The 15879-nt window shown below is 37.8% G+C and overlaps 1 protein-coding gene across 3 annotated transcripts in view; it reads right to left on the reverse strand.

Annotated features, from left to right (window-relative positions):
* The window catches only part of HDAC8 (histone deacetylase 8), a 240500-nt gene that overhangs the window by 165988 nt on the left and 58633 nt on the right, over window positions 1-15879 (reverse strand). For all 3 annotated transcript variants that reach the window (XR_002340774.1, XM_021080459.1, XM_021080458.1), the window contains exons 5-7: window positions 7936-8048; window positions 2726-2803; window positions 2034-2142 (exon numbers count right to left, since the gene is read on the reverse strand). Coding sequence is in view for 2 of the 3 variants with exons in the window: in XM_021080459.1 (XP_020936118.1) it covers window positions 2034-2142; window positions 2726-2803; window positions 7936-8048 (300 nt within the window). In the remaining variant the exon portion in view is untranslated. The remainder of the gene's footprint in view (window positions 1-2033; window positions 2143-2725; window positions 2804-7935; window positions 8049-15879) is intronic.

Raw genomic sequence — 15879 nt, forward strand, 5'->3', positions numbered from 1 at the left:
GCAACATGGTTTCTGTAAAGGGAAATCATGTGTGATCCTCCACGGATCTTTTCCTTGGGACTAAACTCAGTTTTAAAATGTTTCTTTTTTTTTTTTTTTGTCTTTTTGTTGTGGTTGTTGTTGTTGTTGCTATTTCTTGGGCCGCTCCCGCGGCATATGGAGGTTCCCAGGCTAGGGGTTGAATAGGAGCTGTAGCCACCGGCCTACGCCAGAGCCACAGCAACGCAGGATCCGAGCCGCGTCTGCAACCTACACCACAGCTCACGGCAACGCCGGATCGTTAACCCACTGAGCAAAGGCAGGGACCCAACCCGCAACCTCATGGTTCCTAGTCGGATTCGTTAACCACTGCGCCATGATGGGAACTCCTAAAATGTTTCTAATTAAGTCTGATACCCAGTTTATTTTTAAACATGAATTACCATGGGATTACAATTTTTTAAATCATGTAGTGGGAATTGGTTTAGGGAGAGGAGAAAAGAAAATAGAGAGGGGAGAGACAGACATTTTTCTGACTGAAGAAGGGTAAGCCGTAGACTTTCTTGGGAGTGGGCACTGGGAAATCCTCAAGCCTGCAGATGGTGCTCGGCTTTCCCAGGCAGTGAAACGCTAGGTTGATGGGGAGAAAGGAAGACCTCAGGAGCTTTTATGACTGGCAGATGAGCTTCAATAGGGGCATGTGTAAGGTAATCCATTTGGGGAGGACCAGAAATTACAAACTACACTTACAAAGGATGATGGGTGCTGACCATTCAATTCAGGACCACGAAAAAGCTCTAGGAAACCCTGCAGACAAAGCACTAGAAGAGAACAACCCAACTTCTTGCTATGGCAAAAAGGGAGTGGGGGCAACAAAATGTTGGGCACTGTTGATAAGAGGATTAAAAGAAAAACAAAATAATTTTCCTTTTACGTAGAACCATAGGACATCTTCGCTGGTAAAGTTACATAAGCAGCTCTGATCTGCACATCTTGATAAGGACAGAACAGAGCCTAAGAGGAACAAAGAAGGGCAATTAAAATCATCAATGGCAGGCTCCAGAAGAAAAAATGCCTTTTCAGTCTGACAATGCAGAGGTAACCAGGGGACATGATCAAATATGAAGAGGCTAGTGCTGTTGCTGATGACTTGACTTGCTAAATCTCTTGAGCTAAGAGGCACTTTTGAAGCAGAGAGTTTTTATTTTTTAATACTTCGACTTTGTTTATACAACTGCCAGTGATAACAGCCAGTGCAGGCTCCTTTGGGAAGTCGCTGTTTCCACCAGAAGGTTGGAAGAAATCCGAGCCAAGTGGGGGAGGGATCAAAAGCACCTCAATCCCCATCCTTACCTTAAGTAACATCTACATGCTGACTTCTAGTCAGACTCACTTTCTCTACTGCCAATGTCAGAGGTGAGTTTGTTCCTGATCAATCTCAAGTTTTATGAATATGAGGATGAATAGCCATCCTCATCCTCGTTCCCTAGGGCTTTTCAGCCCCAATGGTCTGGTCTACACATCGGTACCAAACTGCCCACAAGGAGCTATAATTTAATCCTTAACCATAGTGTAAAAGAACAGATTTCTGATTCCACTATTAACACAATGGATAGAACTCAAGAACTCATCATAAAGAACTCTCTAATATTCATACCAGTGGATGGAAGATGATCTCCATAACGGAAAATCAAAACTGACCCTCCGAGGCTCATGAAATCATATACATGCAGGTTTTAGCTGAGAAAGTAGCAGACAAGGGATTTCCCAGGATAGTAGAGAAGCTCCGCTCTTACGATGGCCTTAATCATATGGAGTAGCGGGTAAGATCAAACTGAGGGTGTGGCTTTGGTCCAAACACTGTTCTCCCAGAGCCCCTGATGGTTACCTGATCAAATAAGCATAATAAGCAGTGTATAAAAGCTACATGGGGATCTAGTAGCTTTTTCTTTTTTTTCAAATGGTTCTCTGAAAACAAGAATTCTGTGGGATTGGGGGCCATTTCATCTACAGAAAAGAAATGTGCTTGTTACTGGCTTGCATTGCTGCCATACCTTTCGCAGATGTGGTAATACTTCTCATCCTGTATGCCGTCCTGAATGGGCACATTTACACTGTAGTAACGTCCCTTCCCTAGGCCAACATCAGACACGTCACCTGTTCCTGTCAAAGAGAGGAGCACCGGGAACACTTTTAAGAACACAAGAATTAGAAAACTTGAAGGCTTCTCTGACAGGAACTCAGAAGATCAAAAGGTCAACTAAGAGAACAATCTTGAATGAATGATAGTTTCTAAGGGAATGGAATTTAAAAAACAACTGTTGTAAACAATGTTGGGAAAGTAGGAAAACTCTAAGAAAGTGGAAAAACTTTAGTTTTCATCTTACTGGATCAAATGAATGGAAAAAAAAGATTAATTCCTTCTCTTGACTTTTTATATGTCTTGGATTGACATAATATTATCACTGCACTTATCAGGATGTTGGAATTTACACAGGCTATCTGATAGTCCAGTAAGTGTAAGTGAGCTGTCTATTGACAGTCCATGAAAATCATGTGGAAAAAAAGAAGGAATCATTACATTCCTCTTATCATGGTCACCTGAAAGGGTCTATGTTAAATTTTTGCATAGAGTAGCGTGAATAAGGTACTAATAGCATGGAAATATCCAAATATAAGGTATAAGAAACGTGTAGAAGAACTGAAAAATTTATTTCTCAAAATATTGAGCATACAGATCACTTGCCTGGGAAAAATCCTGGGGAGAATTTGTGCAAGGACACGGTCATGACTTTGGAGGTGAAACTGAAGGCATCTTCTACACCTACCAGAGAAAGAAACGACAGAAGAATCACTTCATATGTGTAATTCCTGTTTTCAACAACTGACGCTCTAGAAAGCAGCTGTGGGAAAGAAGAGAGAGAGGATGACAATAATAAAGGAAGCAAGCTGAGTAATAAAAGTAATGAAACTCTGGTTTTGGATCTCCGTCATTAGAGGTTGAGGTAGAACTTTGGCCCCAAGTGAAGTTTGGGGTTCTTTTTCAGATTCGTGACAAATTAGGGAGAAAATAGTTTCAAATGATGCAACTGACAAGGGCTTAATCTCTAAAGTATATAAACAACTTATATATCTCAACAGCAAAAAAACCAACAACCCAATTGAAAAATGGGCAAAAGACCTGAATAGACATTTCTCCAAAGGAGATATACAGATGGCTAACAAACACATGAAAAAAATGCTCAATATCACTAAGTATTAGAGAAGTGCAAATCAAAACTACTATGAAGTACCACTTCACACCAGTCAGAATGGCCATCATTAACAAGTCAACAAATAACAAATGCTGGAGAGGGTGTGGAGAAAAGGGAACTCTCTTACACTGTCAGGGGGAATGTAAATTGGTACAACCTCTGTGGAAAACAGTATGGAGGCACCTCAGAAAACTATACATAGAACTACCATATGACCCAACAATCCCACTCCTGGGCATATATCTGGACAAAACTTTCCTTGAAAAAGATATGTGTACCTGTATGTTCATTGCAGCACTCTTCACAATAGCCAAGACATGGAAACAACCTAAATGTCCATCGACAGATGAATGGATTAAGAAGATGTGATACATATGTGCAATGGAATACTACTCAGCCATAAAAAAACAACAAAATAATGCCATTTGCAGCAATATGGATGGAACTAGAGACTCTTATACTAAATGAAGTATGTCAGAAAGAGAAAGACAAATAACATATGATATTACCTATATCTGGAATCTAATATATGGCAGAAATGAACCTTTCCACAGAAAAGAAACTCATGGGCTTGGAGAATAGAATTGTGGTTGCCAAAGGGGAGGGAGTGGGATGGACTGGGAGTTTGGGGTTAATAGAGGCAAACTATCACATTTGGAGTGGATAAGCAATGAGATCCTGCTGTATAGCACAGGGAACTATATCCAGTCACATGTGATAGAACATGATGGAGGATAATGTGAGAAAAAGAATATATATATATATATATATATATATACACACACACACATATATATGAATGACTGCTGTACAGTAGAAATTGATAGAACACTGTAAATCAACTATAATGGAAAAAATAAAAAGCTTTAAAAAAGAAAAAAATTAATGGCAAATTATATCTGGGTATTTCCAAGTAATGGGGACACTTAGGCTCTCTTTGATAACCTGTTCTAAAAGGTGGGAAAGGGCTGGAGCTCAGAATTGAGGCATTATCAACAGAGCTGAATAAAGGAAACTTGGCATCATCTTGGAAGTTTTAGGTTTTGTTTTGTTTCAGTGGTTCTAGATAAATTCTTTGGATTTTTTTTTCAAAGAAGTATAATGTGGCAACCCTTTGAAAAACATGACCGATAGAAATATTAGGTGTTACCTAGTGAAAACCTAATTTTCAAGTGCCTCTCTATGATACGGATTTGTTTATAAATTGCATTTATAAATTTGTGTGTACTAAATAACTTATAGAGTGTACTAACTTTCTGGCTAAAACATGGAAGGTTGAAAGTAGCCCTTAATAGCAGTTTGGCCTTGTCCTTAATAGCAGCTTTTATGACAAGAAGCCTGGAGAAAGATAGGGGGAAACTTCTAGAAAGTAGTCTCCTATTTAAACAGTGTCAGAAAACAAATAGAGGCCTGGGAGTTAGAAGATCTTCTACTTATTCAGATTAACATACTGCCTACCTCTGCACTTTTCCTCCCAGAATCACATATTGTCATATTGTATTCAGATAATCTGCCTGTAAAATGGAAGGACTATTGACAAATTCATGTATTACCCTCTTTTATACTTCGAATAAAGATATTGTCTCTGTTTACTTAATGCTTTCAGTCTTCATTACAGGCCAACAGAGACCTCAAAAAAATACTAACTCTATTTGTACATCACAGGTATGTTTGAATTTCCCAAGCCTATGTTTTGCCCTAGGGAGGCAGTTAAAACCAGTGAAAGGCTCCGGGCCCAAAGCATTTAGTAAACAAAATAAAACAAAAGAAAATAAATTGAAATAGCATTTTTGATCTAGAAAAGGAAGTAGAAACAAGGATAATTCATAAAAACTCCAATTATTGATCCATCCAGAAAGGTGGTACCAATTTACACTTCTAGCAATGGTGTATGAGGGTTCCCATTTTCTGATGTCATGACTGGCACTGAGTATTGTTATTCTTTCTAATCTTGGGCAGAAAGAAGGGTCTTGTTCCAATTTGCATTTCTCTGCGTCTTAGGGCGTTGAGGACCTTTTCACATGTTTAGTAACCATCTGTATCATTTCACATGGGAAATGCCGTTAGGCACGGTTAGAAAAGTCATACTCTAAGAAAGGACACAGAGGAGGGCATGGGACTTGGTATGAAAGGGAGGAGTGGTTAGGTGGACAAAAGAGGCATGGGGTAGGGGTGCTAGTGAAGCCACTGCAGGATGCTAGTTACGGAATCATGGGAGATTTAAAATAAACCAAATGTGTAAGAGTTTGGAGGTGGGGCAGAGGTCACTGGAAGGGAGGTGCTGAAGAGGGGAAATAAACTGAAATGAAACACACCATAAAAGTTGGCTAAAACAGGAAACTCTAAATGGTGCAGAAATAACATTGCAAATGGAAAGAACGGTTTCAGGTGACAGTCTTATTTCATTCTAATATGGTTCAATAGACTTGATTCCATTCTTGAACTCTGATACTGAGTTTGAATTTCATAATCATTTACAAATGATTCATTCATTCAAGAAATATTTTACTGAACCACTGCTATAGGCATCATCTGTTTATTCCTGCCATATTGCGTAGGACAGAAAGAAGTAAATAACATGATCTCTGCTCTGGAGGAACTGAAAGATTTCTATGGGAGGAGAAGACACAGACACATTAAATTCACTAACAATACAAGTATATTATTAAATATCAAATCAGTAATAGAAACAATACAGGGCCAGAGCAGGGAGAGAGACAACTTGGGCTGGAGTGGATGGGATAGATCTGCAACTGCCTTAAGCAGCAGAACTTGAAGTCCTGCATAGAACTTGAAGACGCAAAAGGAGAAGAGGGAGTTCCCATCGTGGCTCAGTGGTTAGTGAACCCGACTAGGATCCATGAGGACGCGGTTCGATCCCTGGCCTCGATCAGTGGGTTAAGGATCTGGCATTGCCGTGAGCTGTGGTGCAGGTCATAGACATGGCTTAGATCCTAAGTTGCTGTGGCTGTGGCTGTGGCCAGCAGCTACAGTTCCAATTGGACCCCTAGACTGGGGACCTCCATATGTCACAGGTGTGGCCCTAAAAGACCAAAAAAAAAAAAAAAAAAAAAAAAGAGAGAGAGAGAGAGAGAGAAGAGAATATAAAACTAATGTAAAGTCAGGGACGTGGGAACAGTGAGTAGTGAGAAAGAAAGCTGGAGAGAGGAACTGAAGCCTCTTTGAGCCAGGCCTGGAAAGACAGGGCAAAGAGTGTGGACTTTACCTCAAAGACTGTCAAAGACTGCTAGTTTTCCAAGTATAGCCTGTGGAACAACTAGAGAGTTGTTAAAAAAGGAGATTCCCAGGTTCTAAACCAGATCTACTACATATTCAAATATCTGGTGGATGTGGCCTAGGAATCTGTATTTTGCAACAAATCCCTCCCAGGTCATCTTGATCCACATTCAAGTTTGAGACCCATTGCCATAAGCCAAGGGTTAGCAATCCAAGTAACTACATAGTAAATATTTTAGGCTTTGGAACTACATGGTCTTTACTACGTTTTTTTTTCCTTTACAACCTTGTAAAAATGTAAGAAACCATTCTTAGCTTGCTGGTCATACAAAAAACAAGCCATGGGCCAAATGTTACCCTTGTTATAGGCAATAAGAGCCTCTGAAGGGTTTTGAGCAAGGCTGTGTTTTGCATTGGCTGAGTATTCAGTTAGTCATTGGATGTGGCTCTCAAAGTAGTGTGTTGGTTGTTTTAACCCTTCTCTCTTCTGTTACCTTTAATTTTCAGTCACCCTTCATGGAAGCATCCAGCTAGGTGAACTCTCTGGGAGGCCTCTCCCACAATTTCTTCTTTTTCTGTTTTGGCAGCAGAGCTGACCCCAGCTTCTGTGTTATACTACTCTTTTCCTCTCTTATTCCTTGATTATGTTAGTTTGTCTCAAAAGATCCCTGGAAACAAGGAAGCAGCAACCACTGATGTGGGGATAGGGAGAGAATAGTCTTAACTAATTTTACTGGATAAGTGTTCCTAGATCAATGGAAATACACACTGGATGTATTTAAGAAACAGAATGCGGTAACTGTCACTGAAGCTCTACTTTCTAGATGAAAAGTACACAGGAGGGTAGGATACATCCTTTCAGTCAAGTCTTCTAAGAAAAGATTAATGGGGTTAAGGCAAATTGTTAGAGTCTGCTGCTGTTAAAAGTTAGAGAAGATGCTCTGGATTTGTGCAGGACTAAATATTTTAGCAACACAAAGCAAATAGCCCAGATTTTGATCACTACATGAGTTGGTATTCCTATTGGTGAAAATTCAGAATGTTAGTCCACCAAGCGCCCCTCCTATTTTAAGGGAAGCATTAAGACTCTCAGCTCTAACTGCAGATTTCATTTAGAGCCTATGAAAGTGGCTCAAGGGAGGTTAGTAAGCACTGGAGTAAACACTAGGAGATCTTACCTAGATTTCCACATAAAGTTCTCTACTGGAGAGCTTAGCTACTGGAGGAGAGGGGAGAAATGACAGGAACCTGGTATTTTAAAGCAGCTTGGTCATCAAAGGAAGGACTGAATCAGTTAAAAGATTCTCTACCTACTTTAAGATTCTCAATTAGGAAAATTTCAATTGCAACAGGCATTTCTCCTGTTATCAGTTGCCTAGAAGCAGTTTTACTGATTAAAAAAAAAACAAAAACAAAACAACCTGCTGTCCTAGCAGTGAAGCACCTTTGAAAGTGAAGGGCTTACCATCTCCGTGGTGCAGATCCAAATCCACATAGAGAATACGGTCAAATTTCCGTCGCAATCGTAGTATTCCCAGGACAGCATCATTGAGATAACAAAAACCAGATGCTTCATCTCTGAAAGAAAACAAGTTGCTACAGCCAACAGCCACAAGCAATCCAAGGGAGTCTTTACAGCCAAGGATCTAACCCTTGAGATCTATTCCCTTACAATTCCCCCTTCTTTTAAGAAAAACAAAAATTTACCTAAAAAGATCATATAGTAAATGGCTCAGAATGATCAGGGAATGAAGTGTTTTGGTAAACAAAATATTCAGGTTGATGGGTAACATTTTCCATTCAAGATCTCTGATTTTCAAAGACTTAAAATATTATAACTATATTGAACAAAACAGAACATTTCTCTAATGATTCAGGAATCATTAAAAAAAATTCTAGTACCCTGCGGTCATCATGATGAACACTGATTACCACTTATAAGACTTTAAGAAAACTAGAATCTAGAAGGGGCCTTAAAGACTATCTTGTTCAGCTATACTTAGAGATTTGATTTCCCTGTCCTGACCCTATGACATAACCTAGAAAATTTTTTCTGAGTAAGTCTTGGCACTTGTTGCTCATAAAAGCTGAGTGTAGAATGTACAAATGCATAACCTCCTGGGCAGCACAGTGTGGTTGCCTTTCTGTAAATGTAATTATTACAATGGTGATTGAAGCAGCCTCTTCTAAAGTTATTTTGTCTTCTTCACTTAAGCTGTCTTCACTGACTTCACTAATGTCTTTTAACATTTTGCTATTGGTGATACTGTGTCACTTTAACCTCTTGTCAACATTAACCCACTCTTTTATTATGCTTCCATTAAGCCTTGTTGAGTAGATTCTTTATCATCAAACACATTGTAATTTATTCTTAAGGCCTCACCTTAAATGCTTCAGTTTCTTTTGCTTCCACAGACACATTAAATATACAGTCCATTTTTTCCTACATTCTCCCTGATACTTTACTTGAAACAGAATTCTAGGTATGAGCATCATTTAAAAATGGCATCTTTGCTATTGTGAGATTGTAAGATCTTTCTAGTGGCTACACAATGTATAAACTTCTTCATGAAATCTCTTCCATAATAACATTTCATATTCTGAACAATGCCCTGGGTCACAGGCTGAATCAATGAGACAGGTACACTGGCGAGTGGAAAGTTGGTAAAAATATCATTAGAGATTGACCTTGCTCATGATGGTGAACTCAGCAATCATCTAGCAAAAGAATAGCTTGGCATTATATATACAACTAGGATGAAACCAGTTTGAGAAGATTTGTCCACACATGAATTTTCTGTAAATAAGTGTTGAATATATAACTTTGAAAGTTCTTGGATGCTATTTTCCAATTATGAAAAACTTACAATGTATAAGTCTACTTACTGCCCTAACACATCAAAAAAAAAAAAAAAAAAAAAGAGAGAGAGAGAGAGAGAATCTATTTTCCTACTGAAATCAATAACTTTTGGGTAGGTGGGATGGAAACATTAAGTGTTAGGCAAAAAGAGGAGGGAGTTGGGGAGGAGGAGAAATGCAAATTAATATAAGGCATACTTCCTTCAGAGAGCCTACAATTAAGTTAGGGAGACAAGTCATAAGCATAGAAAAACAGAAGAAAAAACAAAGAAGGCATGGAGAAATAGTATGACACATAAAAGAATATAGAGAAAATCAATAGATAAAACTGAGAAAGCAGAGTCATCTCATTGACAGTAATGAACTTCATCTGACCCCTGCACTTCTAGAAATCAGTGATGGTTACGAAATCCCTCACCCATTTGGGTTCCAAGAAACTGCAAAAGACCATAATGCCCTGGCACTTTTCAGAAAGAACCATTTTCATGCTTCCTCATGACTCCTATATGGCTATCTTGTCTACCTGCCTCTATAAAATTCCTGATCCCTCTTCTTTTTCTTTGAGATGTTCCTTGCTAAAGAACATTTTCCCCATGGCAGTAGCCTGAATAATAATAATAATAATAATAATAATAATAATAATAATGGCAGTAGCCTGAATAATAGTAATAATAATAATACCTTTAATTCAGAAAGGCAGTGTGCAAAATTTTCTTAATATTTTCCTAATTTAAAAGACCCGGATTCTCATTGGTTTATGGAAATAAATAAGTGCTTCGATAATCAGAGCATTCCTAAAATTCCCAGAAAATAAGGAAATTGAACTTTCAAGATTTTTAATGTGCTAAAAAGGTAGTCTTAAAAAAACAAGTTCAAGTAGTTGAAGAATTTAAGTTTGCATAATTTACGTAAACCTTTGGCAAACAAGAGTAATTTAATAACTTTGGTTTATTAAAATCAGCTGTGTTTCTTCTTTATCAGTATTAAGTACAATATACATGTATAGAAAACCAATAAAGCAACGGAGATCCTAAAGGAAACAATAGAAAAGTTAGACTTAATTGATATCTTCAGGACACTACATCCAAAAAAAGCAGAATACACATTCTTCTCAAATGCTCATGGAACATTCTCAAGAATCGACCCCATATTGGGACACAAAGCTAACCTCAATAAATTTAGGAGCATAGAAATTATCTCAAGTATCTTCTCGGACCACAATGCCATGAAATTAGAAATCAACCATGGGAAAAGGAAAGAGAAAAAACCTACTACATGGAGACTAAACAACATGCTACTAAAAAACCAATGGGTCAATGAGGAAATCAAGAAGGAAATTAAAAACAACCTTGAAACAAATGATAATGAAGACACAACCTCTCAAAATCTATGGGATGCTGCGAAAGCAGTGCTCAGAGGGAAATTTATAGCAATACAGGCCTTTCTCAAAAAGGAAGAAAGATCCCAAATGGACAACTTAACCCTCCACCTAAACGAATTAGCAAACGAAGAACAAAAAAGTCCTAAAGTCAGCAGAAGGAAGGAAATTATAAAGATCAAAGAAGAAATCAATAAAATAGAGACTCACAAAACAATAGAGAAAATTAATAAAACCAAGAGCTGGTTCTTTGAAAAGGTCAACAAAATTGACAAACCCCTGGCCAGACTCACTAAAAAGAGGAGAGAAAGAACCCAAATAACCAAAATTAGAAATGAAAAAGGAGAAATCACAGCGGATACAGCAGAAATACAAAAAACCATAAGAGAATACTATGAACAACTATAGGGCAACAAGTTTGACAATCTGGAAGAAATGGACAATTTTCTAGAATCTTACAGCCTGCCAAAACTGAATCAAGCAGAAACAGACCAACTGAACAGACCAATCACTAGAAATGAAATTGAAGAGGTCATAAAATCACTCCCTACAAATAAAAGTCCAGGACCAGATGGCTTCACAGGTGAATTCTATCAAACATATAAAGAGGAATTGGTGCCCATCCTCCTGAAACTCTTTCAAAAGGTTGAAGAAGAAGGAATACTCCCAAAGACATTCTATGAGGCCACCATCACCCTCATTCCAAAACCAGGCAGAGATACCACCAAAAAAGAAAACTATCGGCCAATATCATTGATGAATATAGATGCAAAAATTCTCAACAAAATCTTAGCCAACCGAATCCAACAACATACCAAAAAAATTATACACCATGACCAGGTTGGGGTCATCCCAGGTTCACAAGGATGGTTCAACATACACAAATCAATCAGCATCATACACCACATTAACAAAAGAAAAGTCAAAAATCATATGATCATCTCAATAGATGCAGAAAAAGCATTTGACAAAGTCCAACATCCACTCATGATCAAGACCCTCGCCAAAGTGGGTATAGAGGGAACATTCCTGAATATAATCAAAGCCATTTATGACAAACCCACAGCAAATATAATCCTCAATGGGGAAAAACTGAAAGCCTTCTCACTCAAATCTGGAACAAGACAGGGATGCCCACTCTCACCACTGCTCTTCAACATAGTTTTGGAAGTCCTAGCCACAGCAATGAGACAAACAAAAGAAATCAAAGGCATCCATATAGGAAGAGAAGAGATCAAACTGTCACTGTATGCAGATGACATGATACTATACATAGAAAACCCTAAGGACTCAACCCAAAAACTCCTTGAACTGATTAATAAATTCAGCAAAGTGGCAGGATATAAGATTAACATTCAGAAGTCAGTTGCATTTCTGTATACCAGCAATGAAATATTAGAAAAGGAATACAAACATACGATACCTTTTAAAATTGTACCTCACAAAATCAAATACCTCGGAATACATCTGACCAAGGAGGTAAAGGACCTATATGCCGAGAACTATAAAACTTTAATCAAAGAAATCAAAGAAGATGTAAAGAAATGGAAAGATATTCCATGTTCCTGGATTGGGAAAATCAATATTGTAAAAATGGCCATACTACCCAAAGCAATCTACAGATTAAATGCAATTCCTATCAAATGACCCATGACATTTTTCACAGAACTAGAACAAACAGTCCAAACATTTAGATGGAACCACAAAAGACCCAGAATCACCAAAGCAATCCTGAGAAACAAAAACCAAGCAGGAGGCATAACTCTCTCAGACTTCAAGAAATACTACAAAGCCACAGTCATCAAAACAGTGTGGTACTGGTATCAAAACAGACAGACAGACCAATGGAACAGAATAGAGAATCCGGAAATAAACCCTGACACCTATGGTCCATTAATCTTTGACAAGGGAGGCAAGAACATAAAATGGGAAAAAGAAAGTCTATTCAGCAAGCATTGCTGGGAAACCTGGACAGCTGCATGCAAAGCAAGGAAACTAGAACACACCCTCACACCATGCACAAAAATAAACTCCAAATGGCTGAAAGACTTAAATATACGACAGGACACCATCCAACTCCTAGAAGAAAACATAGGCAAAACACTCTCTGACATCAACATCATGAATATTTTCTCAGGTCAGTCTCCCAAAGCAATAGAAATTAGAGCAAAAATAAACCCATGGGACCTCATCAAACTGAAAAGCTTTTGCACAGCAAAGGAAACCAAAAGAAAACAAAAAGACAACTTCCAGAATGGGAGAAAACAGTTTCAAATGATGCAACCGATAAGGGCTTAATCTCTAGAATATATAAACAACTTATACAACTCAACAGCAAAAAAGCCAATCCATCAATGGAAAAATGGGCAAAAGACCTGAATAGACATTTCTCCAAAGAAGATATACAGATGGCCATCAAACACATGAAAAAATGCTCAACATCGCTGATTATAAGAGAAATGCAAATCAAAACTACCATGAGATACCACCTCACACCAGTCAGAATGGCCATCATTAATCAATCCACAAATAACAAGTGCTGGAGGGGCTGTGGAGAAAAGGGAACCCTCCTGCACTGTTGGTGGGAATGTAAACTGGTACAGCCACTATGGAGAACAGTTTGGAGATACCTTAGAAATCTATACATAGAACTTCCATATGACCCTGCAATCCCACTCTTGGGCATATATCCGGACAAAACTCTACTTCAAAGAGACACGTGCACTCGCATGTTCATTGCAGCCCTATTCACAATAGCCAGGACATGGAAACAATCCAAATGTCCATCGACAGATGATTGGATTCGGAAGAGGTGGTATATATACACAATGGAATACTACTCAGCCATAAAAAAGAATGACATAATGCCATTTGTAGCAACATGGATGGAGCTAGAGAATCTCATACTGAGTGAAATGAGCCAGAAAGACAAAGGCAAATACCATATGATATCACTTATAATTGGAATCTAATATCCAGCACAAATGACCATCTCCTCAGAAAAGAAAATCATGGACTTGGAGAAGAGACTTGTGGCGGCCTGATGGGAGGGGGAGGGAGTGGGAGGGATCGGGAGCTTGGGCTTATCAGACACAACTTAGAATAGATTTACAAGGAGATCCTGCTGAATAGCATTGAGAAGTTTGTCTAGATACTCATGCTGCAATAGAAGAAAGGCTGGGGGAAAAATGTAATGTATACATGTAAGGATAACCTGACCCCCTTGCTGTACAGTGGGAACATAAAAAAAATATATATACATGTATATTTTTATTCTACTTGGGTACATTCTTCCTAAATTTGTACAGGTTTACCAACTGAATGAGCTAAAGCTACTTCTACTAAATCTTTGAGATTATGACAAAGGCAAATTTGTTTAATTTGTAAATTGGAGTCATTATTCCAACAAACTTTATTTCCACAGCAATTCTGTTTTGTAGTACATCAGCTTGAAGGTAATTTATAAGATCTTTAGGTAACTGAAGACTCTGGGCTGATACTAAATTGAGTTAATGGATATTCTTTAGATACCGAGATGTTTCTAGGTAAGAGAATGCATTAATTACTAAGCATGATTTTGGGTTTATATGCCTTTGCTTATTTGTATATGCTACAGAGAGGCTGTATGTATTTGGATTTGTTAATGAACATGTTCTTTTTTGTCACTTTGAGAAGTTGTACTATAAGGGATGTGTATGATATAGAACGTGGTAAAAGCGTTTTTTTTTTTATTTTTGGAAAATCAAACTGCCAAGATTTACTGAATTTTTTCTTTCACAGAACATACAAGTATGTAGACACTGACATGTGAAATAAAGTACAAGGATCAGGAAGACAAATTAATTGAACAATACTCTGGCTTCGACACTATACTACTTCCTGATTTCACTTGCAGCATGAATCACATGGTTATTATATATATATATATAAATATATATATTATATATAGGAAAAATTAAAGACAACATTTATTTAGATTTACCAAAACACCAGAGAGCCTCTGAAATCCAAAGGGGATTTTATTTGTTGGGGTCAAAGTTAGCTAAGGTTTGAGGGGCTGATTTATAAGATTTCCAAAAAGAACTTTACTATCAAGTACAGTACTGATGCAAAACTAGATTTTGATTTTCTCTCTGCTAAAATGACAAGTCTTTTGGATTATTTGTCTTCCTTCTCTTAATAACAGGTTGTAGAGGTTTTGCTTTGTCGTCTAAGTAATCTTCCTCAATAACAAAGATTCTGTGTCTTACTGGAATAACCTTCTTTGGTTTATGTTGACTTTATTATGTCCTTGATTATTTAAGAAAATAAAGTCTTGTTGCATACAAAAGAGACGAGATTCTTTACAATCATATTACCTTCTATGCTTACTTTAAAAATTTTTTGTCATTTTGGTTAAATTGAGAACCAAGTACTATTTTCCAGTAATCCATTATCCTATTTTAATTGAGTCCAGAAGGTCTCTGCAAAATCACAAAGGATGTGTGTGTGTGTGTGTGTGTGTGTGTGTGTGTGTGTGTGTTTTGGGCTGAATCTGTAGATGCAGAGGTTCTGGGGCCAGGAATCAAACCCATGACTCAGCAGTGACCCAAGCCACAGCAGTGACAATGTTGGATCTTTAACCTGCTGAGCCACAAGGAGGATTTGTTCTTTTACCTCATTTAAAAAAAATAAAGATTGATTCTTTTACCTCATAAAATGAGAGGTGCTAGAAATAATTAGCTTTATTTGATACATTACTATTAATGACATGCATGGGAAGAGTTGCCATACTGGAAGAGATGCTTAGCCTTCCCTAAAATTGGTATAGGTAAAGTGTTATGAATATAAATATTTCAGAAATTGTATGCTGTATAGGAAGTTCCTAGAATTCATCAGTGTCCTCTCTGGCTATTATAAGTTTCTATTTGTCATAATTCCCCTGCCTGAGCCCTCCAGGGTTTGGAAACTCTTATTTTTATTTTCACAGCTATACAATTACCTGCATAGGTTCAATAAGAATCTGTCCTACTTCTTATGAGGACATGATTAGAAACATTAGTTATGTAGCCAAGGCCTTGCCTGGAATGTCATACTTGTGAAAGATGCTCATTGAATCAAATTTGATCAGACACTTTTAAGGAACTAAGGTTGACTTTATTGAGCCAATACATACAAAGTTCTCTTGGGAAA

This window comes from Sus scrofa, chromosome X (assembly GCF_000003025.6).
Source record: "Sus scrofa isolate TJ Tabasco breed Duroc chromosome X, Sscrofa11.1, whole genome shotgun sequence".
Taxonomy (NCBI): Eukaryota; Metazoa; Chordata; class Mammalia; order Artiodactyla; family Suidae; genus Sus; species Sus scrofa.